Source organism: Anomalospiza imberbis, chromosome 2, assembly GCF_031753505.1.
Source record: "Anomalospiza imberbis isolate Cuckoo-Finch-1a 21T00152 chromosome 2, ASM3175350v1, whole genome shotgun sequence".
NCBI classification, from domain to species: Eukaryota; Metazoa; Chordata; class Aves; order Passeriformes; family Viduidae; genus Anomalospiza; species Anomalospiza imberbis.
Window position 1 is genome coordinate 116584662 of NC_089682.1, and position 26800 is coordinate 116611461.

Sequence of the window (26800 nt, forward strand, 5' to 3'; positions counted from 1 at the left end):
AAGCTGAAAAGTGGATTATATCCCATAACAGCGTATGCAGCCCTTTTTTTTTTGGAACCAGCTTCCTCACTAGCATGGATTTCACCCCTTCCATTGTCCTCCAGGCCCATCTGTTAGCTATTTTCTGGTTCAATTGACTTGATCCATCATGGTCCTTTTGGCAAACAAAAAGAAGGATATTGAAGGTGTACTGCTGGAGGGTTTTTTCCTCCACAGTTTGCATGCTTTGTCCCATCTCTCCCTCTAGTTCAGCAAGACTAAAGACAAATCTTTCTAATTTAAACTGTCCCAAACTTGTCCCAAGACTGAAACTCTGGGGAGAGGATGGAAGAATGGTGATGGGGCAGGAGTTGCCACTGATCACCAGGTCTGCAGGCACCTGGGAAAGGCAGCAGCTTCTGCTCTCCCTTTCTGCCTACGTGTGGCACTCCTCAGTACATTTACCATTTACTACCCAAATCTGTCTTTGAAAACTTAAACTACTACCCATTTCCTCTACTGTTCTGGGTGAGTAATCCTCAGCTTTTTTTACAGGACATTACATTTTTCAACACTTGGTACAAATATTAATGAGATAGTCTTCACGGTGGTCTAATTATTTTAGCTGGGGAAAAGCCCAAGGTTAACTTATAATAACTTGCACCAGGGCTTTCAGTGAAGTGAGGTGGGATTAAGGCTACTCTTCCAATTCCCAATGTCCCATCAGGTTGCAGTTGCTGCCTGAGAGACTTGAGGTCAAGACCACATGTCAGCAGATGTGAGAGGACAAGCTCCCTGAGGGCTGAGAGCTGGATGGTGAGCTGGCAGCTCTTGCTCAAACTGACCGCCTGCATTTGAGACTGGTTCTCTCTGTTCTCTGCAGGCACCTTGTAACCCTTCTGCCTCAGTCTTCCCATTGCAGAAGGGGGAAACCAGCAGGTGATTTTAGCTGTTGAATAACTATCTGTAAGCCACTCTGAAGATATGAGGGGCAAGACAAGAGAGGAGGAAAGCTGCATCACAACGTGAGATGCTCCTGCCAATACAAACGTGTCACATCAAGCAAGAACAGCAGTGATGTTGCTCCAACATGATGTTTCCTTCCTGAAGGAGAATCAGGGTGGTGAGAATGATGAGCAGGTGTTGGATGGGCTAGAAACTGTAGCACTAATGTTTGCAAATGGGCAGCTTAGAAGCTGCTGACTTTAGTGCTGTTAATGAAGATCCCCCTGAGCAAACCGTTCTGCACGTGATGCTGGGGACCAGTACCGGGAGGGAACAGAGCCAACATCTATTCCTGCCTGGCAAAAGCAAACAAGCCAACACACACACACACACACACACATAGTGATCACTGTGATTCTCAGAGAGTATTAGCAAAGGACAAAACCTGCACAACTGCCATAAATTATAAAAGCCTCCCTCAATCTTAGTTAATTCTCTTGTAAAAAGGGAGGGAAAAATCTGGAGCAGCTCAGCATGAAAACAATTGTGGGAGGGTTAATAAAGAGACAGCACTGAGGTATCCAGTTGCTAGCCCTGATATCATTAAGTAAGTGCACTGGAAATGTCGAGGTAAATGCATAGCAGTGAATCACAGTCAGGCATGATTAACCTTGGGTAGTCTGAACTGGAAATCATTTACAAACACAAAGGTGCTGAAGAACATTGCAACAGACAGCACATCGAAAGTCAAGAGCAGGAGTCACGCTGAGCGCTTTGTATATCTGTGCCATTTTTAAATTATTATCATATTTTGCACGTGGGAAGATGGAAGATCCCAGTTCCCCAGCTCAGGAAGAAGTTTCTGTGGCCCTGCAAGGTTCTCTGAATCATGTGCACTGGTTGGAATTACTTTGCCTTGCACAGAAGTTTTATAAAATTAAAAGTTTTAATTACAACAATCTGAACAAATGTACTGAAAGGACCTTGACACAGATCTGTCAAAGAAAGACTAAAATTGTGTAACTGCAAATATCAAAGAACCAAAGACCACTCTTCCTTCATCCATACCCATGTCTTAATGCAGCTCTCCAGACTCTGGCGGTAAAAACAGCACGGTGGGGGGAAAGGATTTTAATAAAAATCAGATGTTTTAAACAAAATTTGTGGAAGTTTTCTGACCCTTGAAAATTGACTCTCCGATCACAAAAACAAAAGAACAAAACATCACTAGATATTTCTGATCAGTCCTAAAAGTTTGGAAATGCTCAGCAAAGCTATAACCATATGACCCATAGAGAGCTATATACATTGTGTACAATGACAACAAAACCCCTTCAAGTACAGAATGCTCATGGCTTTAAAAGCATTCAATTACAAGGAACATGAATCAACTGGGGAAGACTCCAGACAGCTTAACACTTCTGTATTGTTTGCACCTTTTATTGCAATTCTTTAATGCCAGCTCAGGTGATTATTGTGAATGCCAAGGCAGTGAAATCCACGGGAATATTGTGCAAAATGATACAGCTCTGCTTAGATTTCCTTCCCGCTTTTCCATCAGTCTTATTCTCCTAAATCCATCTCTGTTATCCTTAGCATTGCAATAACTGCCCTTATTCATCTGCCTCATTAGGATGCTGCATCAATTAAAATGCATCATCTAATGCCTACTATTTTTTAAATGATTAATATTATTATCAGTGGAGAGCTATGTCGTAATGAGTCTATCTAGGGAGTTAGACATACAGGAAAAGCCCCTATGCATAATGCTGCTCCAAATGATTTCTGTACCCAAAGCCTCTGAACAGAGCACTATGCATTCTGCACTCTCAGTTTCCGTACTCTTGGAGGTTACAGACAGCACCTCTGGTCCTGGGGCTCCAGGTCTCTGGGTTATGTTTGTTTTTGGGGACCTGGAGCCCAGTGGTCAAGGCACAAGAGTTGTCTTGAGGGGAGATGTCATGTTAATGCTTGGTTCACAAATGCCTCACTGCCTGATTCAGGAGGGTAATCAACCTGTCCTTTGAAGCTGCATAAATAATGTTTGGATGGAGGTAGTATATCTGCACCAGGGATGAATTAACTGCCACTGAATCATATACGCTTGGCTAGAGTGTGAGGCTTGTAACATGCCTGAGGAAAATAAAAAAGACATTATCAAGAAAAAAACATTAATTTAATCCTCCCTATCTTTTCTGCAGTTTTCCTCTAGGCAAACATGACTTTGTGGGGGGCTTTTATGTTGCTGTTTGTTCCATTTTCACAGGGAAACTGATTCACAGTGAGGTGCATCCACAGTTTCTCCTTGTCAGGCCTGAACGTGCCATCTCTCTCCTACATCAATGTTGCTCCTTTTTAGCACCCCTGCCAGGAGATGCCAACTGGGCCCCTTTGACACTCTGAGAGGAGTGACACCTTGCAAGAGGGTACAGCCTCTTTACCCACAGGGACCCCTGGCAGCATTCGTGCCCCTTGCGCACCCCTGAGGCTCCCAGCTGGGCACTGCTGGAGCTCTTGCCCAGGCACGGTCTTCTCCATGTGCATCAGGGAAGAGAACATCCATCTGCAGAGAGGCCAGGCACACAGGCTCACACGTCCATGCGCAGGTGTGCGCTGCATGTTCTCCTGGCTGCGCATTGCGTGCACAGGTGCGAGTTGCTGCAGCCCCAGAAGAGCAGAGGAATTCTGTATTCGTGACTGCCTGAGATAGCAGGGATAAAAGGATGTCCTAGAAGATGGTGGAAAAGAGAAGAAACCGAGGAAAGGCCAACAGCAGGGTAGCATGAAGAGAACTGGGGCGTTGGTGTTTGGCTACATATCAGTGTGAGTTACTTTTCTTCACTAACACTCACAGATCCAGCCTTCTATTGAGTAACGTGTACATCTTTAGTTTGCTAATGGCTTTTACTTGTCTTCAGTTTCTGATCTCTGGTTTTCTCTTCTACTGTTCCCAGTTTTGTATCTCTTTCTGAAAACTTGATGTTTGCAATTCCTTTTCCAACTTCTTAACTGTAACCCTCTAACTTTATTCCTTCTCTTTTGACACAGCACTTGTTGGCTCCCTTCTTCTCATCTCCTCTTTTTTCTCCTGCTTCCATTTCTATGGAATTTTGCTAACTAGAGCAGCCTCTGGTTCCTGAATGCAGTAATTCATCAACAGCAACAAGTCGTTTCTGCCTCTAAAAATTTTTCTGGGAACCAATGTATGCTGTGGGGTAGCCTTAGAATATAGTAATAATTTAAAGATAAGCATTAGAAATATACTGTAGCTGGTAGACAGCACAGTTTCAGAACGTACCAAGATCTCTTAAATGGCAAGGAACCTTTCACACCTAACCAGATTCTGACACAATATATCACTCATATGTAGTCTCAAATCCAGCCCATAACCATACTGGGGTGTACCTCTGAACCTGTATTTTGGTTTTAGAGATACCACTATTGTGGTTCAGAAATCTTACAGGTTTTTGATCCAGTGAAGAAGGAAAGAACATTCCTTATCAATAAAATACTAACTAGAAAAAACACTGTGGAGGATGGCTTATGTTTTACATATTGCTAAATATCAGTAAAAATAAATGTGTTCATTTCTCCAAAATACCTCCAGATGGCATTAAAACCCTTCTTCTTTTGGTCTTTATTGCAATATTATTTTAAAAATGATAATTATTGAAATCATTCCATTAAATGTTCTTTAGCAATCATGCTATCAGAAGGCATAAGGTTGCTAATGCTTAATTCATTTAATAAGTCTGCCTAAATGCGCTTGCATGCTATAATTACATTCCACAACACAATCTGCAGGACAAGCCATTTCTTACACCATGTCAAATCTTTTTCCAGATTAATTTCCAGAAGATTTTTAATGCGCATTTGCAGCAGAAATCAAAACGTCCCACCATAAATCACTGTTATTGTACCTCCTTCTGTGACTACTTTTGGCCGTGTAACAAATGGTGACACCTTGTGAGATTTACATGATATAATGCTCTGAATTTAAATAACAGGAATCAGAAAACATAAATTATGGGCCAGATGCACTCTAAACCTCACATGACTGACTGTTACAAGAACTTCTCTCTCTCTCAAATGGAATTAAAAAGGTGAATGATTTTGCAGAAATTCATAGTGCTCCTGCCTGGTAGTTATTAAAAGAATTCACTTACCTCGCTTAGTTTGGAAAACTGATGCTATTTTTAAATTTTTTTAACTTGCAGCCCATCTGTTTCATAGACTGGTTTATGTTGGCAAAACAATTCAGTCTTTTGAATACTAGAGTAAAAAATGGTAAAAGGTTCTATTGTTGCACTAAAGTGAAGGTGAACACTGATATATTACAAGTGCCTGTTCCTATCTATTTCTTGACTTCTTTCGTTAATTCGAAAACATCAACAAAATCGTGAGAGACCAGAGATAACTGTAATTGGATTTCAAGTAATTCAGAGGTGAAGCTGCAGACTGCAGTCTTTTAAAATTACATCAGTACATCAAAGGCATATGTGACATGATGTTTTTTAGCAAGTGTGACAAACTGCAGCAGCATTAAGGTAATGTTGAAGTAAGGTTCTAAAGGCCAGCCTTGCACACCCACAAAAATAATTTCATATCTATTCCGTGTGATATGGAGCCATTTCACTTGCAAAGATTGCTGACTTACTAGCATGCAGAAGTTCTAGGAATAATTAATGTTTAGTCATTATCTAAAAAGCCGTTTTACGAAAAGCATCAGTGAAAGAGCTTTATCTTAATGAAAACAAACAAATTCTATTTTGCCCAACAAATCTGACAAAAACACAGCTGCCTTCTCCAATTTTAAAGGCAAATGTGACTTACGATGTATGGGTTGCGCTTTTCTCTGGGTTCTTTGGCTCTACATCACTTTTCCCTTTAAAAGAGAAGAAGAAAATGACATCAGAAATGGGTCAGTATGAAAACTGCTCAGCTGTGACACATCAATGCTTTATTCATCGCTAACACTGACCACTCCTGCCACACACACACACACACAGACAGCTGCGGAGGCAACCACAGGGCTGCAGGGGCACTGCTGGAGCATTTGCAAGCAGGGAGTCAATCCTGAGTTGACTTTCCTTGTCACTGACAAGTGCTCTGTAAATGTAGGCAGAGAAACTCCACAAGAGGAGATGCTTAGAGAACACAGGCTTTACCAGGGAGACCAGACCCTGGAACAATGAAAAGGATTTCTCTAGGACCCTACAGCTCTGCTGTTGAGAGTGTACTCCATACAACATGCACTTGCTCCAGAACCCTGCTCCAGGAACAGTAATTATTTCGTACAAAGCAAAACAGCATCATCTGAGAGGAGGAAGGCAGTGATCAGGGCACAGTTCTGCCAGTGGGTATTTTGGTTCACATTCATTTTGGCATGTTAAGGATTTGATCTTTAGCTTCTGTAAGTGGGGGCTGGGGAAGCCCTCTTTGCTATGCTGGCTTAGGCACTCAGTGCCGAGGGGAAGCCAAGTACCCAAATGCTTGAGAGGCACCTGAGGCCCAAGGGATGCTTCTTCACATTTCCTTATGAATCATATGGGTCCTGGTATGCTAGCTAGTGATGATCCCCATCTTGGGTCCAAAATAATGTATCTGCCCAACACAACTTCATTACATAGCACGGATAGTGCGAGGCAGGCTGCTGGCATGCGGAGTGGTATTGCTTCTGCTGAGTCAGGCACAGTCCTTTCCACCCCCTGCCAAAAAACGGTAAGGCTGATGTTGACTGCTGCAATTAATGTTCTCTGAGTTACCTGAGAGAGCTGCACGCCAGTGTAAGATTTCTGTGTAGCTCTACCACGGATTTAGAGGGTGTGCTACTTCAATTGAATCACCTTGAACTTGAATTGTGGGCCTAGTGAGTGTGCAGATGCTGCTGCTCTTGTGTGTCACTGGATGCTAATAGCTGTCTACACATGAGTTTATGTTGCCTAGCAGACAAGGAGGCGCAGAGGTTGAATGTGACTGGTTTACTGATGGATGTGTTTTTCTCCATTACCCTGTAACGAGCTGTGTTAAGCCAAAATCCACCTATTCCTTCTGAAAAAAACTTCAGAAATTCTTATTTTGGTCAGGTTGTTTTGGTGTTGCCTGATGTGCTGCTTATTGAGTTGAATGGGTTTTGGAATCAGTCCCGACCTAGTCCATGCACATGAGCATTAAGCATCATCCTTTGCTGGCAAAGACCTTACCCTCAGTTTCCACAGAGCAGCATCTCTAAGGGCACCTCTGGAAAACTTGCTGTTGCCTTCAGAAGAGGCAGGATTCTGCAACCAGTGTTCTTCCACTGCTGTGCAGAAGGAAGCTGAAGGACACTCTAGACAGTGACCTTCTGGAGGTAGCTGTCTCGTAGTGGAAGTTCTGGGTATCTCAAACACCTTGACATGGTGCTTTTAGATGTCATCCTCCCCTCTGGTAGGGTTTGTGTCTATCCAGCTGAGGTGCCTAAACTTTACTGAATAGGATAGGTAGAACTCTGGATGGCTTCAAAACTACCAATGCCTTCATGGACCTCTAGGGAAGCTCAGCATTCACTGTAAGAGGACAGCTAAAGCCACCTAAAATTTAAGCATGAGCAGGGCATCCATACAGGATGGAAAACATCCACTCCATAATCTCTAGGCCACCCTTCACTTTCAGCAGAGACCTCAGAAAGTATATCCAGATGGTGAACTTACTGGCTAGGAAGCTGTTGCTACAATATACGTTAGTCAGCCTTCCGGAACCTGGAGCCCTGGAGCTCATCTGCATGATGGTAATTTGGAACAAGAAACCAACAGTAACAGTTGGCATATATTCAAAGATTTTCTATTTGTAACTTGGGTCTTCTCTAAGTGATGAATTATTACCATGAACACTGGTTTGCTTGAGTGTGAAAGGGAATATGGATTCCTGAGTGCTTTGCCAGGAGAGTTCACATCAGTTCTACTTTCAGCAATGCATGTTAATGCAGCAACAAGGGAAACAGCATACGTACTGTGAGGAAACAGAATGTCTGTGATTTAGCCAAACTGGATATTAATGGATTACCCGACCATAAGCATGTGTAGCTGCTTTTATGCTAATTGTCACTTAACGTACTTCTGTGTGGAGAGGAAGGACGGAGCCTGTACAGATGGTAGAACTGCATCACTCCAGCCTATCAGAGTAGAAAATCTGGCCATTAATGCTTTATCAGTTCTTACCAACTTCATTCTCACTTGACTGAATTGTAGAAATTTTACAAATGAGTATGGCCTAAGCACAGTTGAATGTCACAGATACAGTACAGATAATTTTTTTAGATAAGGGTATAAAAAAGGTAATTACCTGTTACAGTAACTTGGCTTTTTTACACTCACTCATGGCCAAATTAAGATTTGCTTTTGATTTTTTCATGTAACCTGTCAAACGCATGCAGGTACCATTAAGGGGGCTGGCACTTGCTGCACTGCTAAATCTTCTCTAGTTTTGACTGCTTCTTATGGGCAAATTTGTGTGAACCTTTGTTTTTCTTAGCCTTTTTGGAATTAACAAAGAACATGCCCCCCAGCTTGCTATGGGATTGCTGTTAGCACGCTTTGTTTCAGATGCTAAGCACTGTGTATGCCTCCTGAGACAGGTGTGTGTCAGTGGGTCTATGCAGAAAACACACAGTGGAAATTATCAGTCCACAGATCCTTAGCCACAGAACTGGGAGGTCTTTGCTAGCTTCTGCCTCATCTCATGAAACTTCTTACCTAATCTTTTTAGATACAAGCAGAAGATGTGTCCAGATTTCTCAATTTTCAAAATAAATTTCAATTGAACTTTAGTAGGATTTCCCCTGTTGAATAATGGGTGGCCAGAAAAGGAGTTTTCTCCTCTTAGTTGGAATTTTGGTGAATCACCCAACCAGATTAAGTTTCCCTTTCTGGGTAACAGGGATAAATTATATTTATTGTGATGGACTAGTATAATTTCAGCCATTATGAGTTTTTAAATGCTTTGATTTCCTTGTGGGGGAAGGATGACAGAAATGCAAATGCTATCCATGAGAAAGACAATGTTGACAGCTGCAGTAAAACCACTGCAAATGACAGGCTCAAGACCCTCTCCAAAGAAGTCAGGGTGCAATGGGAAAAAACAGCTAACTGGGACTCTGAAGATGTGCACTTGGATTACAGAATACATTGACCATTAGAGTTCTTTCTCACAGAGTAATTTGCTAATATTTCCCGGCAGGACCTGTGGACCCACGGAGAAAGGAGCCCACTCTGGAGCAGGTTTGCTGGCAGGACCTGTGACCCGGTGTGGGACCCAGGCTGGAGCAGCCTTTTCCTGAAGGACTGCACCCTGTGGAGGGGACCCATGCTGGAGCAGTTTATGAGAAGCAGAACCTGTGGGAAGGGCTCATGAGAAGTTCATGAAGGACTGTCTCTTGTGGGAGGGGCTGCACACCAGAGCAGGGAGGAGTGTGAGGAGTCCCCTCCCTGAGGAGGAAGGAGTGTCAGAGACAAGGTGTGATTTGATTACCTGGCTGCAGCCCCCATTCCTTGGTCCCCTGCACTGCTAGTGGGGAGGAGGTAGAGAATTTGGGAGTGAGGTTGAACCTAGGATGAAGAGATGGGTGAGGAGAAGGTGCTTTTAAGGTCTGATTTAATTTCTCATTGTCCTCCTCTGATTTGATTGGTAATAAGTTAAATTTATTTTCTCAAGTTGAGTCTGTTTTGCCCATTACAGTAACTGGTGAGTGCTGTCTCCCTGTTTTTATCTCCATCCATGAGCCTTTTGTTGTATTTTCTGTCCTGTGTCCAGGAGAGTAATAGAGCAGCTTTGGTGGAAACATGGTGTCCAGTCAGGTTCAACCCGCCACACATCTGAATAACTTTTTCCCAAATTTCCTTTGAGTTTGACATACACGCCTGGTAAAGTCTATATCTCATTCTAACTGGGTAGTATCTGATATCTTACTCCAGCACTTCAGTGGGAATTCTCATGGATACGGCTCTCAGGTAGTCAAACTCTCTCTGTGATGTTAGAAAATGTGTCTGAGCATCCAACAGTGACCCTAACTTTTGCCACCAATGGAAAAAATATTTCTGCATGGGTCCAGCTGTTCTTCAGTTTGGTTGCCATCAGCTAGGCAGTACCAAGTGTAGCTTCTGCCCAGCTGCAGATTTTACTGAGCAGGATGAATGAAGAGAGGAGAAACTGGAGTATGGGGGTGTAGGAGGGATGGGAGAATAGGAAGTGAAGTGGGGTCAGACACCACAGGAGTAAGAAGCAGGGAAAAGTTGTAAGATCATAGGATCAATTCTGTAATACAAAGGAATGCAGGTTTCATTAAATCTGCAGAACAACCTATTTTATTCAAGTGTTGGAAGAAGAAAATACTCAGCTAGGACCAAAGCTGGCCAAATACTGTGGCCTCTGATGTCATTGCAAAGCCCTCAGCTCAGCCGGTGTGTTTGTCACGCTTGTGCCTCTGCCTGTGTTTGCATAGCCCTCTCCATTATGGTTCTTTTGTGCTTTTTTTTCTCGTTACTGTATTCATTATTTTCTGACCTCATACCCTTTGCCTTTTGTTATTTCCTTAGTGCTGGTACTTGCAGCAATATCAAACCAATGCCAGCAATTAAGTGACACCACTGCATGTTTCTTCACAACATTGTCTTCCTCACGCTGACCTTTCCCCAGTGAAAAGCCACACCATTTTAAAAGCCTGCATCTTCCAGCCTTGTCTCTCTGGATGTCTTTTCCCTCACACAGTGGGTGACCAGACCTTTTCAAAGCCCTATCTACAATCTCAGGGCATTTTTCACCTTCAGTCACAGCCCTGCAATTTGCAAACCGGGCCTTGTGTTCGCTGACAGGTCAGAAGCAAGCAAAATAATTCTTTTGGTTGTGATGATTTTATGTGGAAAGCAGGATAGAATCATGTATTTTTAATATGCAAGACACCATCAACAACCATCAGAGGTGTCAAGGGAGAGGATTAATATTTTGTTTCACAGAACAATTCAATCTTCCTGTTCAATACAGATGCTACGTTTTTTACCAAAGTTAAATGTAATTAAAGTGCCACTGATCTGCACCTTGACTTGTAAACTGGAGTCCACTGGAAAGCCCTGAGCAGGAGCCACACAAGCACCCATCACTCCTCTACCCACGCTGCTAGCCAAAAAGACTCACAGCTACAGGGTCTTTGAAATGTTATCTAGTGTGAGTTTGGCAAGATTTATGCAGCTTTTACTGTGCAATGGCCACAAAATATACCATTGCCTATGAAAGATAAATGATTACAAGTTTTCTTGCACAATTTTCTGGCAGTCTGGATCTGTGCAAGTAGGTCAGCTCTTTTCTGGCTTTCCAAAAACCCCACTCTTTTGCTCTTTCAGTCTTTCTCATTTACATAATGGACTAGCCATAGTGAAATGAAAACTTTTTTGTTCTTCCCAGGCCACCAAAAGAGCTGACATTTTGATGGTCCCTCTTCAGTTCAGTTCTCCATATTTGTCCATACCTGAGTACTGCCTGCTGAGGCTTTGTGCTGTCCCAGTCTTCCACTGATCCCTTACTTCATCAGTCACTCCTTTTTCTAAGTCATTGTCTACCCCTCCACCCAATTAAGCCAGAAAATGAGCTGGTACTTACTTGTGTTGCTGTGTCCTGTAGATCCCTGTTGTGACTCCTACAGTAATAACAGAAAAAAAGGAAGGTGTATTATTTTTTCAGCAATTTTTTTTCTGCAATACTTGTTTGACATAACCTTAACTGTACAAACAGCACTGATGATTGTTCATTTGGTTTCAAAGTAATTTTCATTTACAAGATTAAGTCCAATATTTATTGGAAAATCTATTAATTATTAGGCTTATAAACTTATTTGACAACAACCCTTTAATGGTGCAATTCCTTGTATAGCTATTATGACTCTCCTGCTCACTGTTCATGTATTGATCAGCCAAAACTCGTCGATTATCTCCTACAAGTTCAGACGAGAAGACAGAGGGAAGGCCAATATTGTTTCATGGACCATTGGATTCCTGAGGTAGTAGCACAGCTGGTCTTTTCTTTTCTCATGTTGACACTGACAGCATCAGAGAATGAAAATACAGACTAGTTCTGGGTCCCTGAGATTACAAGGTCGACCCTGTATGACAACAGCAATATCTGTGAATGTGGTGCAATAAATCAGACCACTTTTCCCTCAAGCGCAAATGTTACCTCACTGTGTTTTACTCACAGAATTTGTTTGCATTCATAAAAATATATATTAAAAAAGCCTTTAAATACAAATATAAACCATAACAAAAAGATAATTAAATCAAGGGAAAAAATAATTCTTTGCCATGGATGGCAGCAGGAAAAGTATCCCATACGTAATACTGCTTCTGAATAACCCAGACACACACAGGAACACCTCCTCCTATCCATGCTGCAGTTACAGCTGCAGTTAAGACTGCTCAGAGAGGCCAGGCCCCCACAGGAACACGTGCGGTCATTTTCGGTGAGGAACTGAGTGCTGCCCCAGATCCCTGGTCCACAGAGACAGAGGGACGAGCCAAACACAGAGCTCATGGGGAGAGGACCTGCAGGCCCCCAGAGAGCTGAGGATGCTCTGACTTGGTTGGGTGGGCTGAGATTGTGCTGCTAAGTCACTCAGGAGAATTCTTCACGGGCCTGGGGACCCAAGAGCTTTGTGGGCCCTCTAAACAGAGGCTGGCTGGATAGCAGGCCCTGGCATCTTGAGAGCCCAGCTGATCAGAATCCCTTGATCTGCTCATTTTGCTCTGTCCAGGCTGCACAGCTTTGATCTGTAATTTTAATACCCTAACACACATCTGCAACTAACTTCCACCCTACATACCTGTAATGTGAGACGTCCAATTTCTGGGCAAGCCCAAGAGTTTCTACCATCAACTGCAATATGAAAAGATCTGTACCATGCTTCACATGCCAAAAATAATTTCTCAGTAACCTGAAATTGTGTACTTTTGACAAATTGCATCAGCTTTTTGTGAATGTTTCTGATGAAGAGAGATTAAAGCCTGGTTTTCTCAAGTGACTGGATGCAATCTGAAAAAGTCAAGATCGACTTGCAGCGGTGATGTAGTGGTATGTACACTTGAATTTAAATGCTATTCTTGTAGCCAACCACACTCCCAATAAATGTAGGCTTTTAGAGCATGTTCAGTTTCCAAAACAGAGAATTTATGTACCTGGAGAAGTTCAGGGAAATACAATCATTTTGAGGGAAATATCCTTGTATTTGTAAAAGTGTTTGAAACTTCTAAACAAGGATCTTGCTCACTCTATTACCTTTTCATTGACCTCAGGAAGAGGGCACCTTCCCCTTTAACTGCTGAGTACAGCATCTTGCCTCTGCCAAAGGCTAGTAAAAATATCTCATAGAGAAATATAGAATGTTTCCACTAATGGAGGAAAAAAAGAATGTAACTTTAAAAAAAAGGTGACGTTCTTAATTTCTGAAGATTATTGTCCAGCATATTTCCTCCAGCTTGTTAAAACCAGCAGGAAAGGAAAAAACAAATGAATTGCACTTGTAAAGAACAACATCACTATGATAACTTAGCATCTGCTGAGAATATTCACCCAATAGCTTTGTGACAAGAAAACAGTTCTCCTGGAGTGGCTAAATTAATTCTCAAATAACAAAATGAAGGCTGATCCCATAATATCACATGTACCTAATCAGAAATCAAACACCTGATCAAACTATCAAGACAAGAAATCACAGTAAAAATGAAGAAAGAGAGCAAAGAAGGCAGCAGAATTAACAGCATTTTTTCCTGCACAAGAGAGTTAATGCTTGAACATGACAGCTCAACCACATAAGCATCAAGTGAGCTCTTATTTACAAATTTAATTATTCATTTAAAGTTTATTTATTAATATGCTTTTAATAAAATTAAAATCAAGAAATGCCTGATCATTTGTACATAACAAAGTCTGGCAGAGATAGGAGAAAGGAAAACACACACAGCTTGTCACATCACACATTCAATCAATTATCCTTAAGCTTTGAAAAACAAGAAATAAAGAGACTGTCATTGCCCCTTCCTAGAAAATTCAAGAGTACAAATTAATACCAGAGAGAAAGAAAATTCAAAGTTAAGGATGAAGTGGACCTTTATGCCCTCCATTACATAAAGGACAAGTCTCTGGTGGTGCTCCTCCAGCAGCATAGTACTTGGAAGCCTACTGGGCACTGCCACGTGCGTCAAACCTGACCCAGACACTCCTCCCATTCTTGTCAATGAATGCAAACCTCCCATGCTAATGAGGCCTGATTTCATACAGAAGTACAGCACATGCACATCCAACCCCTCCATCAAATGAGCATTTAGTTATATTGACTGGTACATCCACACGTGCAGTTTCAAATGTGGAATTCCGTTATACTCGTGATGTATAAATCTCAGATATTTAGCTTTTTTTACTAGACTGATTTCAAAACCACTCTAGCTATAGTTGCTGTGGCCTTTGCAACTTTAATAGCCTAATTAATAAATTTCAAGTTTCAAACTGTCGGATTGCTAATTACTTGAATTGCAGGTTAAAAGCAGTGCGGCGTGAATGTGAACTAATGATGCTGACACTCCGTTTTTACGAAAAAAGTAGCTATGATTTGCATCCTTGTAACAGGGCAAGAGCCTGACAAGCCTCTCTTTTTCCCATTCCCAAAATGATGAGTATTTTTATGTTTGGGAACTGTCTTCTGTTAAAAGTGGGTGCAGCCTACTTGTTTCTCTTTCTGGAAGAGTCTCTGCAAATGGATTGAACTGATGTCTCAACACTGCCATTAAGACTGAAAAGGAAATCATGTTACTGTGCATGACTTGGAACTAAGAGATGAAGCTGTGATTTTAGCCTTTCAGTGTCTTTATTGGCCTTGGTCACTACTGAACTGACAGACCCATTTATCTGAATAATGTGCGATCCACAAAAGTTTGGTGCAGCCCTAAGGTTTACAAAAATAGGCACAGCTACATGGTTTACCTGTGGGAAAGCTTTCCGAGAGCTACGGAAACATTTCCTGTGAGGTCCAATAAAGATTTTACACTATGCTTTGTGAAAAGCAATAGCTAGGTTATAGAATTTTGAAAAACATGTTTGAAAAATTAGGAAACCAGGGTGTTTTTTTGCATTTTGGAGCCTGAAAAGCTTTCTATAGTATGTAACTGTACAGATTACCAGATTAAGCCACAGAATAGCTTTTACTTATTTTAAAAATATTTTAAAATAGAAGTGGTGTCTAAAATTAACATAATCTATGGCAAGTAATACAGGATTGTTCCAGGACTCTGGTGAGTTTTTAAAGGTACTTCTTTCCCATCACACACAAAGCACTCTAATTTCTGGCCATGTAGACCACCTTGTCCACAATACAGTTGTGATGTTATTATATGTACAAAAGTATGCTCATATATTACTAGATGATATCTTGTCCATCCTAAGCTTAAAAAAAAATGGAAACTATACTTTGGGAAGAGAAAAGGAAACCTCCTTGAAAAAGATCTTTAATAATGAATGGTAGATCTCTGAAGTGGCCCTGCAATTCAAAATAAGAGAAAATTTCCCAGAGAGATGGATGAACAGGCAGAGAGAAGACGAGAAAGTCAATATCAACCATTATTCACGTATCTTTGCTCTCTGCTCTGTGGTTCTCCTGTTCCCATATTTATCACAATACATTTAGTTGTGAGGAAGTGGATTCATGATGGCCACACAGACCCACTGACAGGTGCCTTGCCCATGCACATCTACACACGTGCCACACAAACACATCGTGCGGTGATAACTGTGGCTGGAAATGCAGCACTGAAAGCACCACGTCACTTTGTCATCCCTATCAGGCACTTCACCTGCTTGTAAGCTGCTGATCCACCTCTCTCCTCAAGGGCTTAGACTCTAACTTAACAAACCTCTAGCTCACCTACCATCTTCAGTCATTTTTCTGCCTTCAACAAGCAAATAGTGAGTTATTTCCTTCTTTTTCTTTCATAACATGTCAGAGATGTCTTGGTTTACACCCCTGATACTTCAAAATCATGACACTCTCATCCACAGAAAAGCTCTTTTATGTAGGCAAATGAAGTTTTCTTGGCTTTGTAGTTATAATTATTCCCTGAACTAAATTTTGCAGAATGGACTTAGAAGTTGCCAAATGAGCTTGCTTTAACAGGAGAAAGACTATAAACAGCATCAATACCATCTTTCAAGCTTGAAGGCTGCATGAAATATGCTTGTGACATCTACACAGTATATGGTGATACAATGTGAAATTTATTGGCTCTTGCACAAGATAGCGGATTTCATTCCCTCCTGACTTACCATGTGTAAATAATGTGGTTTCCCCCCAAGCTTGTGCTGATGAGCTTTACCATGCTGCTCTGCATCCTTCCTTGGATACATATCCAATAGTGGGACTGCTTTTAAGGAAGCATCAGCAGGACTAGTGGCTATGGTCTCTTGGGGGATCAAACGTTTCTGTGGCAAATGCTTCTGTGGCCCCTCTGGGCATCATGGCACTGGGCTGACTGCCTCTCTAGCAAAGCTGCCCCTTTGAAGCCAGGCTGGTGGCAGAAGATGTACGGCCAGTCCTCAGGCCCAATTAGAGGCCAGTGTACTAGTGAAGGCCTCCTTGGACTTCAAAGGTCAACGGTCAACCAAAATCTCAGCTGGTGAAGCCAAATGACGCAGGAGCAATGGATGCAGGAGCTCCCTGACTTCCTGCTGCTGTCTGTGCCCTAAGGTATCAGTCAGGAGCCTCAGCAGAAGCCCTCCCATCTGGACATCCCACCAGAGACACCTGTGGTTTTGCCTTGCCATGAGGCACCTGTGACCCCACACCACCATCAATTCTGCTGCCAAGACATGCAGACTGTGTAGCCCCGCCGAGGCTGTAAGAAGGGAAAAGACAGGGAATACTGGCACACACACATGAAGAAGATCGTCACCAGGGCATCAACCTCAGCCCAGAGACCTTACTCAGGGCTTGTGTAGGACATCTTGTGAGGTGCAGGAGGAATGTTGCTACATGATGCTGAATGTCTTACCTTGTTTGGGAAGGGAAACTTGCTTTGTTCTGCCTTTCCTGGTGTGTGAATAGCTGACAGTGGCGGAGGCCATGAATGGGTCATCTCCTGAAAAACAATGTTGTTCAGCAAACTGCAGTTAGAAAGTCAGTAGAAAAGGAGACAATGATAGCATATCAGCAGCAAGAGTACCTGGGCAGTGGAATATTTAAGTTAAGGAATATTAAGTTATAGGAAATGCCCAGTTTTCTTATAATCTAGACAAAACATGAGCTACAATGATTTTTACACTCTTGAGAGCAGTTCCTAAGCACTGTCTCCTTTCCCTGAATAGATAATGCATCTTAAGTGCAAAAAGTTTGATTTTTCTGACAATCTGCAAATACATTTTAATACACAAAGTATTTGGGTTGGTGAGATCAACAGAACAGCACTTTTTTGTAGAGGAGAATAGAAATTTCAGTTTATGACCAAGTAATGGGGTACACACTATGGACTAATCACAAAACAGATTTTACAGGCAAGGTCAGAATGGTAAATGCTTACCACTTGCTAACAGTTAATTCCTAAAATTGCCTTTATCATTGTGAAGGAGTTGAGTAAGTTCCTAACTCCAACGTGTTTGTGCCTTGCATGACACAGATATGTGGCAAGCCCCAAATGAGGTGTGGGGCACTCCATGTTTTTCTCCTCCCTGTTTTGTCTTGAGGGACATTTTTTCATACCTAAGAGATGGATGTAGCTTGACCTGACTTTTATGTAGTCATCCTGTACACAGTTTCAAGTAGAAGGCAGGCACATGCTCAGTATTATTATGATTCAAGTCTGAATGAGTTGGTCTCCAAAGCAAAGCAGCTTTTGGGGAGAGATAAATGAAACACTTCGGACAAGAAGTTTGTTCCTCTTTAGTGCAGGATCTTAAGGGATGGACATGGTTCTTTGACATGTTCAGCACTAACAGCCACAAGATTTAGGACACAGTAACTTAAGAGAATTAATATGAGAAACAGTGCCAAGCATGACAATCCTGAAAGTTAGCTCTAATGTTAGAAAAGCTGAAGAGCCAATAACATCCTGCTTTAAGCAGGGGGATTGCTGACGCTATCAAGAGTCTGCCTGGCAGATGCTTTGCTGGGTTTTGCTACCATTAACTGACTGTGGAATTGTTTCTCAGTGATATTCCAAGGAGCCATGCAGAGATCCACAACCTCCCAAAATAATACTGGAGTTACATTTCCATGACTCATTCCTTTTTAAAGAGAAATGTTCTTGTTTGAAAAAAAAGTGTGTGTGAGTCTCTTGCCCATTCCTCATTAGTGCTGACAGAACTGCTTCCTGACCCGGCATGGACTGAGCTGCTGCGTTTTTTACATGGTGGAAAGACTCCGGCTGTTCTGCCAATGAAAGGACCAGCCCTTTCAACACAGTTTATTAGCAATAAATGTCACCTTTAAAGCAATCTTGATAAACAGTTTATTTCCTAATAAAAATTGCATTCTTTTATTTTATTTGGGGCTAAAAAGTTACATGATTTATTGTACTTCTGTAATCTATGTGCATGCCTCTAATCAGAGCATCATCTGGTTTGCAGTTTCAGTATCAGAATTGCTTTGCTTTTCACTTCTTTGAGGCAGATCATTCATCTTATGACTTCCTTATCTGATAAGTGCCAGCAATAACAGTATATAGCAATTTTTAATATACAGTAACTTCTTAAAACTCAGGCAGCAAAAAACATAGGCAATCAGATTGCTGTTTGCCTCAAGTATCTGGCACATGTGCTACTGTTTGCAAAAGATTAAGGAATTATGTATTAAGGAATATTCCAGCAGTAAAGGTGTATGACTATAAATTGACAAAAATGCAATGTGGAAACATTGCAATGTGGATATTTAACCCTAAGCGTGTTTTCTAAAAAAGTACCACTTTCACACCTGCTTGCCTTGCTTTTCCCTCAGAAGACCATTTATTTTGTGAGAAATGTGATGTTGCGTACATAGACTAGGGGTGTTTCCACTGCTAAAACCCTGTTCCCAACCAAAGTGTTTTTCCCTACAAGCTGAGGTACTGAACCCAAAAGTACACATGGGAATGACTAAGTGTCCCTTTCTTCCAAAGGACAATGCTTTATGTTATCTCCGTCAACTGCAGAATGGGGGCAGCCAGACTGGGAACATCTGGTGGCTTTGACCTAAAGTTATCCTACTTGTGAAATATTCTATTCAGTGCTTGTGACTGCCATTTGCTCAAGAAGCAGTTCTTCCAGGTTATACAACTGGTGACCCCACTGTCACCTTCAGGGAGACGTCTCCTGAGGAGTCTGCTCTGTGCCAGCACGAGCCAATCTGTTACGGCAGCAGAGCTCTTTCCTCCCACCTTGTCTGCCCGAGTCTGACAATGATGCCTTCATCCAGGGGAAGGACCAGAGGGTTGATTAAAAACAAGGGTGACCTTTTTTTCTGACGTGTCAAAATCTTTCATTTCTTTATTTTCTCCAACATTATTTCTCATCCACACTTCAATGAAAAATAGCCTTAATGGTCTTTTTTTTTTTTTTTCCAACTAGTTTCTCTTCTCCTTTTTTCAATTTCAGTTGTAGTACATAATAAAGCCATCTACATAATTTAAATTTGATGTAACCCTTTCTGAAACAAAGATTTAGCAAGATACTGATATCTGCCAGGGTTAATAATTGCCATTATCATGAATATCTGAATGTGAATTTACTAGAATAATACACTGAGTTGTGATTATATTGCTTATTTATCTCTACCCTTTGAAATTCAGACAACTATAAAATTAAAAAAAAATTAGGAAAAAATAATCAGAAAGCCACCATGAAAAATGTCCCAAACAACAGGCTGTCAGCACTAAGGAATGGTAAGATTTAAATGTAGTATAATGTTTTTTTGAAAATAGAAACATTAAACTATGTGCAGAGTCTCCTTCTGGCTGCCAAGAACAGAGCCTCAAAAATCAGGAGAAAGGATTTAGGTGTCCAGAAAATGTCAACACTTTGCAAGATCAAGCAGAAACAAATCCAGAATATGTTCAAGTGTGCCAAGTCTCACGATTTTAGACTCTATCTGAAGATATTTGAGACAGATTCGAAAGACCAGTAGGGACATATGATTATACTGAGATCTTTTTTTTTGGTACATGGTGTGAAATGTCTGAAAATGCAAGCCTAAATGGCAACTATTTAACTAACTAAACAGAAAAGACTCAACTTTTATTGTACAATGAACTTTCATGCACATCTTCTTTTCTCAGGAAAATGGCCTGTTTTTGGAGTTTGGGATTGGCAGCACTGCCATAAAGTACCCGCTGGACTGAAAACTGTTTGGAAAGGACTGATGAAAATTTAAATGCATTTAAGAGCCTTAGCACCTTCAAATTGGTGTTAGAACATTGATTGACACAAAAGGTTTTTGAAATTAGAAGGAGAAAAAAAGCAGGGTCTTTTTTAGCAGAAATCAAACAAAAAATAAGTCAGAAACACCTGGCACCAGAAAATGTTCCAGCCACGACAAGATAATGGTCCAATTTAAAACCAATTTATAGTCTTCTCAAACTTGATTAACTTAATCCTAAAGCCTGAACACTGTCAACTAAAGAAAGTACTGAGAAGACATTTGGGGTCCAGAAGTGGGTAAAACAAAGACTTGTAGATCAAAGAAGGAAGCCTTGACCAGGCTGCTTAAAAATATGTGTGGATAATGATACGTCCTGCCCAACTGGAAGACAGCTTGTTTGAGATGACAATGACTGCCCTCCTCCTCCTGCAGCCAGATGCCCAAGTCCAAGGAGCAGCTCGGAGACTCTCTCTTTTTTTCTGTAACACACATTTCTCCTTGTGAGAGTTGCAGCAATGTTGTTTTGCACTGGCATATTTGTGGGGCTGGTGGCGATGGCACATCTCATTCACATGCACACTGTAACTCTACAACCCTGCAGCTCTACTTGTCTCTACCTGTAGTAAATCAGTTTTCAGGAATCATACATAAATGTCCAGTTTTACAAGCTATAAAGGTCCAAGCCTAGTTAATCTTACTTAACATGCCAACTTGCCTTTTCTTCTCACTGAAGGGAAAACCTACAAATAAAGAAATCTATAGTATTGCATATCCTTGCTCCAACTTCAGTTTCTGCAGCAACAATTAAGGAACCAGACATTTCTTGGGGATTAACGACTGCTTGGCAGTGTTTTGTTTGGAGCTTTTAACCCTAGTTTGTTGATAATTTTTCAGGAAAAGTACCATGCAGAAGTAAATAATAGTATTCACTCTAGACTTAAGGCAATGCTATTTATCTAGTGTCATCAGTCTTGCTGTGTGGCACATGATACCGGGAATGGTTGGACTGATTCAGAAAAATTGTAATTAATAACAAGTAGGGAGATGGGTATCATCTAGATTTAATGTCTTACCTCATGAATAATCTTGCTGTTCATTCGGTGCCAAAACCAGAACTTATCATTGGGTCATTAAGAAAACCAACTGTTTAATCCTCCTCTCTGCTTGTGCTCACCCAGCTGATTTTTGATTCATAATATTTTGTCTCTCTACACATGATGATTTAAGAAATATTTGTGGTACCTCATAAAGGTCCCTGTCAAACACCTTTTGAAAATTATTTTAGCTGACTCAACTTCATCCACTAGCTCTACTGACAAGTCACAGGAAGTATAGGAGATTTGTGAGACACAATTTTCCTTTGCAAATACTTTTGCTGGTTAGCTCAGGGGGACTGAAGAGGATCTGTCTTTGTAGTGCTTACACTGAAATGCAGATTTTAGGGAAGCATTAGATATATTTATTCAGCTGGAAGTCAAGGCCATGCAAAACTAATGCAGAGCTTTCCAAGACCCTTTAGCAAGTGATCACAAGACACAGTCTGAGAACCTCTAATCTAGTTACTCTTCTGTCTTCACAATATTATCTTTTTTCTTTTTTTTTTAACACTAGTCTCTCTTTTTAACTGCTGTCAGTTGGCAAATATCCTTTTCAATTTAATGAAGCTACCTTGCCACTAGCTGACAACATGGCTGTGATTTTAGTGTCAAATATCCAAAGCAAAGAGACAGACACTGAGACTTTTGGAGACTCTGTTGAAGCTGACAGTATTTCACTATGGTAAGGTTCCTATCATGTAAAAAGCCAATTTTCTTTTTTCAAAATTGGTTCCTGTAGTATCTGTCATTGCTGTGACTTTTCTAACCCAAATCTCCAATATGTGCTATAAAATGGAAAGATAAAGCTGTTTCATCTTGTTTCTTTATTATGTCACTTATCCATACTTAGAACTCTTTTTCTACTTCCTCATCAGCCCCATAGTTTCCTTTGAGCAATAGATAATTTTCTGCTTTCCATCTGAGCATCTCTTATTGATCATTATCCTTTTGATAATATGTTACTCAGAACCATCACCACCTGACAAAATACCTTGTAATTTTCCCCACTTCTGTTGTTTCCTTTTTCGCTTATGTTCTCTCCACTCATTTGGGTGGGTTTTAATTTATAGTGAATATTTGTCATGTATGATGCAAAATGCTTTCTAAACTTGAGCTAAGTGGCGCACATGGTTTCACCCAGTAGCTGAAGGATGAAATAAGGGAACTACAGTGAGCTCCCTACCAGGGTGCTGAAATTGCAGTAAGGACACTGAGCTGGGTGCCAGTTCAGCACTGAACCTCAGTCAGCAGTTCTTCTGTCTCTCCTACTCCTGCTAAAATGATTTCAGGGAGTCACTTTTTTCATAGCAATCTGCTGCAAACACATTCTACCACATTTCCCCTTTGGCACCAGTCCCAAGACTCTCCAAATGCTCTGTTGCTTTCTGTAATATGAATTCCTTTCATTAAGCTTCATTGGTATAATGTCCAAAGATACATGACAATCCAGGGGCAAGTGCTTGTCAAGGAATATTTTTTTTTGCTCTAAACAAAGAAATAAAGGTAATTGTGCAGCTTGTGACTGTGCCATTTTTGCTGTGCTTGGTTCATCAGATGAGCACAGATGGTTATCAGCAGAAACTGCTTGATAGTAACAGGACTTGGGAGTGCGTGCGTGTGTGTGTGTGTGTGTGTGTGTGTGTGTGTGTGCGTGCATGCCCATGAGCTGGGAAGGGAAGGAAAAAGAGAAATTTGGCCCATGAAAAGGAAGAAGGTTAAGAGAATTTGCTGACTGCAGCGCTAAAGAATATGCTCAGCATTAAATCTCCAGATATTTGGTATCTACAGAACTAAACCATTCCAAATCATGAGCACTTGCAACGCGATCTGCGGATCAATTCACCCTACAGCAAATCATAAATGCCAGTGCAGTAAGTTTCTGTTTGGAGTATGTTGTCTCTGCTTTAGTGGAACCATCCTGAAAATAACCTTAACACTTAGTCAAGGTTCAGCAATCTAGGACAGATAAATGTAAAAGAAGGCTACCGCTGCTTACTTATCAAACTGACTTATTTAGGTCCTTCATTTGTATGATTGTAATACTTTAACATAGAGGCTTGCAAATGTTTATTCATTTTGGGGGGGGGGGGGGGAATAAATGAGCCTGTAAGTCTAGAAGAAGTTATGGATAACTAAAAGAAATGTGGTTTCATTCTAAAAATAAGTTAATTAGCTTATAACCCATGTCATGCTCTCTCATAACAGAGTTTAGGACAAACCTGCCTCCCTCCCCTTATTAGGAAAGGAAGGCGTTCTTTTACAGGTAAATCACAGAACAGCATCTAGACCATTTTTTTAAATATATTCTTCACTGAAATGAAAAAAAAAGAAAAGATAAAACTTCTCCTTCAGTCACAAAGATTAATATCTCTTCCTAGCTAAGAAGCTATGTTTCTAGATGAATGCATTGAGCCGTATGATACAACAAACTGTCTGAAACCAGCCTTGCTTGGGCAAGCTGAGATGATGTGGTTAATCAAGGTACAATCTTTATTAGTGCATTAACCTCCTGCACCCAAGGACTGTGGATTCTAATTCCTGAATTGCCATGCAAGACTGATGCAGCTAGTTTTCTACTCTCAGTTGGCAGCAAGCTAACAGAAGTGGCTAATGAAGATGAATAGCTGCCTCTTGGGAGTGGGGGGAGGAAAAAGAGGAAAGGAAAAGACCTAGGATACTTCAAGGTCCAGATCTCTGCATGATTTCAGATAATAATGAAAAAGTGCATATAGCTGACATTTTCAGAGACCGTAACAAGCATGTTAATTCTTAGGCAATGGTAGTGGCCTCAGAATTGCTCTGGAAACATTTCAAGAAGTTAAAACAAAGGCTATTGAAAAGAAATACCAGGACACTGGTCAGGGTCTTACTCCTGTTTTGATGGATGATTGTATTAATACAGACAAAAAAAGCAGAGAAAAAAATGCTCAAAACTGAAAACCAGACACATTTAGTAAGGAAAACATCTGCGGTTTGGAGAAGACAGAAATACCATCACGGTAAATATTTATCAATACTGAAATATCTTTTCCACAAATTCATGCAATGTTCTAATATAAACACGCCTTTAATTCAGACAAAAATACACTGCTAAATGCAGGGAGGTCATTGAAGCAAATTTTATGGGGGAAAAAATCTAGTTTTTTTTTTTTTAACTAGACATTTTTTTCTGTTTTCTTATGTTGTGGGAGGCTGGAAGCTTTGTGATAGGTACATTAGCAGTCCTGGATCACTCTCTGGTCAGAAGATGAAATAACAGGTCATTGGTTTGGTCTAATTTGTTCTTAATTCTAATTTCTTACCCCTGAAGCCATTTTGAGAGGACTGGGGGTACCACAAAGACTTACTTGGTTCCTGGAAGCCCGGGGGCTCACTCAGAGGGCGCTTCTGTGCATCCACAGAGGAGATCCGCCAGTGGGTATGAATTGGTATTTTTAGCTCAGCGTGTTCAGCCAGCTGATTGAGCATGGCAGCCTTCATGAACTTGGGGGTAACACAGTGATGCCTGTGTGCTCTGTGCACACGTTGTGGGCAGACACTACATGAAGTAAATGTACCTTGTACTCTGGGTTAAAGTGCTACCAGAATGCCTTTTGGCTAGCACACCTGTGAAGGCTGCCAACCATAACAAGAAGCAAGGAAGCTTCTGTTCTGTGCTACTACAACAAACTTGGTCAGTGTGAAAAGATGATAGAGAGGGTAAGAAAAATCCATAAAAAGAAAAAAGTCAGAATTAAAGTATTAGCAGTTAAAATGCTGTCAAAGGTAGTTCTATACAGTTCCAAGAGGTTTTGCACTTGTGGTTTCTTAATGCAATTAAATTAAATCTGTTCAATTTACAGGTGAAAATTACACCAGGCTGGAGCCCTGGACTGAAGAGCTGAGCATCAAGACAGAGACTCTTCTTCCCTTTTCTCTGCCATAAAACAAAGAGGCTCTGCAAGGCAAAGTAGCCTGTAAATCCTTCCTGGACAACATTGCATGGATGTGGCTGACTGCAATTAGCAGACAATTTTGTTTATGATGCTCTGACAACTTGGGGAATCTGTTCATATACAAGTCATTTATTCTGAATGAGATTAAGAAATCAGTGTAGCACTGTGTGCTTCAGTGTATGTGAATTCAGCCATCTGTTCTCAAGGTTACATCATGTGCCTCCTAGATCTGAATTGACAGAAAGATGTTAAATCTTGTTGGTTTGTATTCTAGAAGCAACACAGTGGCACAATGTGATGTCTGAAGCCAACAGATGCAAGTTCAGCTAAGGGTACAGAGGTGTACAGAGTTGAACATAGGTTCATGTCCAGAAATTAAGAATACCATAGACTAGGACACTGGACCCAGAAAGGTGTTAGGGATCATCAGAGGACAGGAAACTAAAAACAAACATCCCACATCTCATACTCTTGTCCAAAGGGCTCAATCCACTGGGGTGCATTTGAATATGGTAGCACAACAGAACTGGTTATGTCAATGCTGTAATAGCTTGTTTCATTGAACACATCTCTTCAGAATTGCTGGTAATTCTGAAGAAGTGAAAAAAAAAAAAAAAAAGGAACAGAGAAAAGATCACAGATGAAATCAGCTCTGTTACACTAAGAGCCACTATGCTTGATTTGTGTAAGCATCTTTATGGGGGAAAACCCCCTGTAACATGTCTTCTAGAAAACCTATTTGGAGCTAACTGTCCCCAGGAAAGGCAGAACCTCTACTCAACACCTTCAATAGGATTCTCAAGAGATGACTTAAAAAATCAGTGGAAATTGTTGGCAGTCCACAACAATAGAAAAAGACAAAAATCACTAAAATCATTAGGGTTACAATACACATACTTCTTGTACTGTCAGACAATGGATAGAAGAACCAAATGGCAAGGTGAAGGTAGGAAAAAAAGAACAACTTCTCGAGCTGGTGGTTCACTGGGGTGATGCAGTGCTATGGAAATGCCTATCTTAATGTCTTCAAGTCATAAGATAAAGGATTTTTTTCCAAATTATATGCTTCAGCCAAATACAAGATAATAGGTTCAAGACAGGGAAGAGTGGCTGAAGTTATCTGGCTTGTCACAGAGGTCAGAGCACTAGTCATTCTGGGGGATAAGATACACCATTCAGACTCAGACCTAAAATGTAGCTTATTTTCTTGTTTATTTTTCAGTCCATCAAAATCCTCGGCATTTATGGTTGTCAATACATACTTTGTAAGTCAAGAAAACACATGAACCATTTGCATTCACACGTGAATGTTAGGTACTGACCACAAAAGGAGTGACTGTGAGAAAGGCATGTCCCATTGTGCTTTAGAAAACATAGAAACAGAAGTTTCTTATTTTCTTATGTATCAGTAACCTATAGTCCATACTTGTCCTCTGCTGCTTTTGATTTCATAA

The 26800-nt window shown here is 40.9% G+C and overlaps 1 protein-coding gene across 3 annotated transcripts in view; it reads right to left on the reverse strand.

Annotated features, from left to right (window-relative positions):
* The window catches only part of AFF3 (ALF transcription elongation factor 3), a 321802-nt gene that overhangs the window by 116781 nt on the left and 178221 nt on the right, over positions 1-26800 (reverse strand). For all 3 annotated transcript variants that reach the window (XR_010996658.1, XM_068182739.1, XM_068182738.1), the window contains exons 5-7: positions 16980-17066; positions 11551-11587; positions 5758-5809 (exon numbers count right to left, since the gene is read on the reverse strand). Coding sequence is in view for 2 of the 3 variants with exons in the window: in XM_068182739.1 (XP_068038840.1) it covers positions 5758-5809; positions 11551-11587; positions 16980-17066 (176 nt within the window). In the remaining variant the exon portion in view is untranslated. The remainder of the gene's footprint in view (positions 1-5757; positions 5810-11550; positions 11588-16979; positions 17067-26800) is intronic.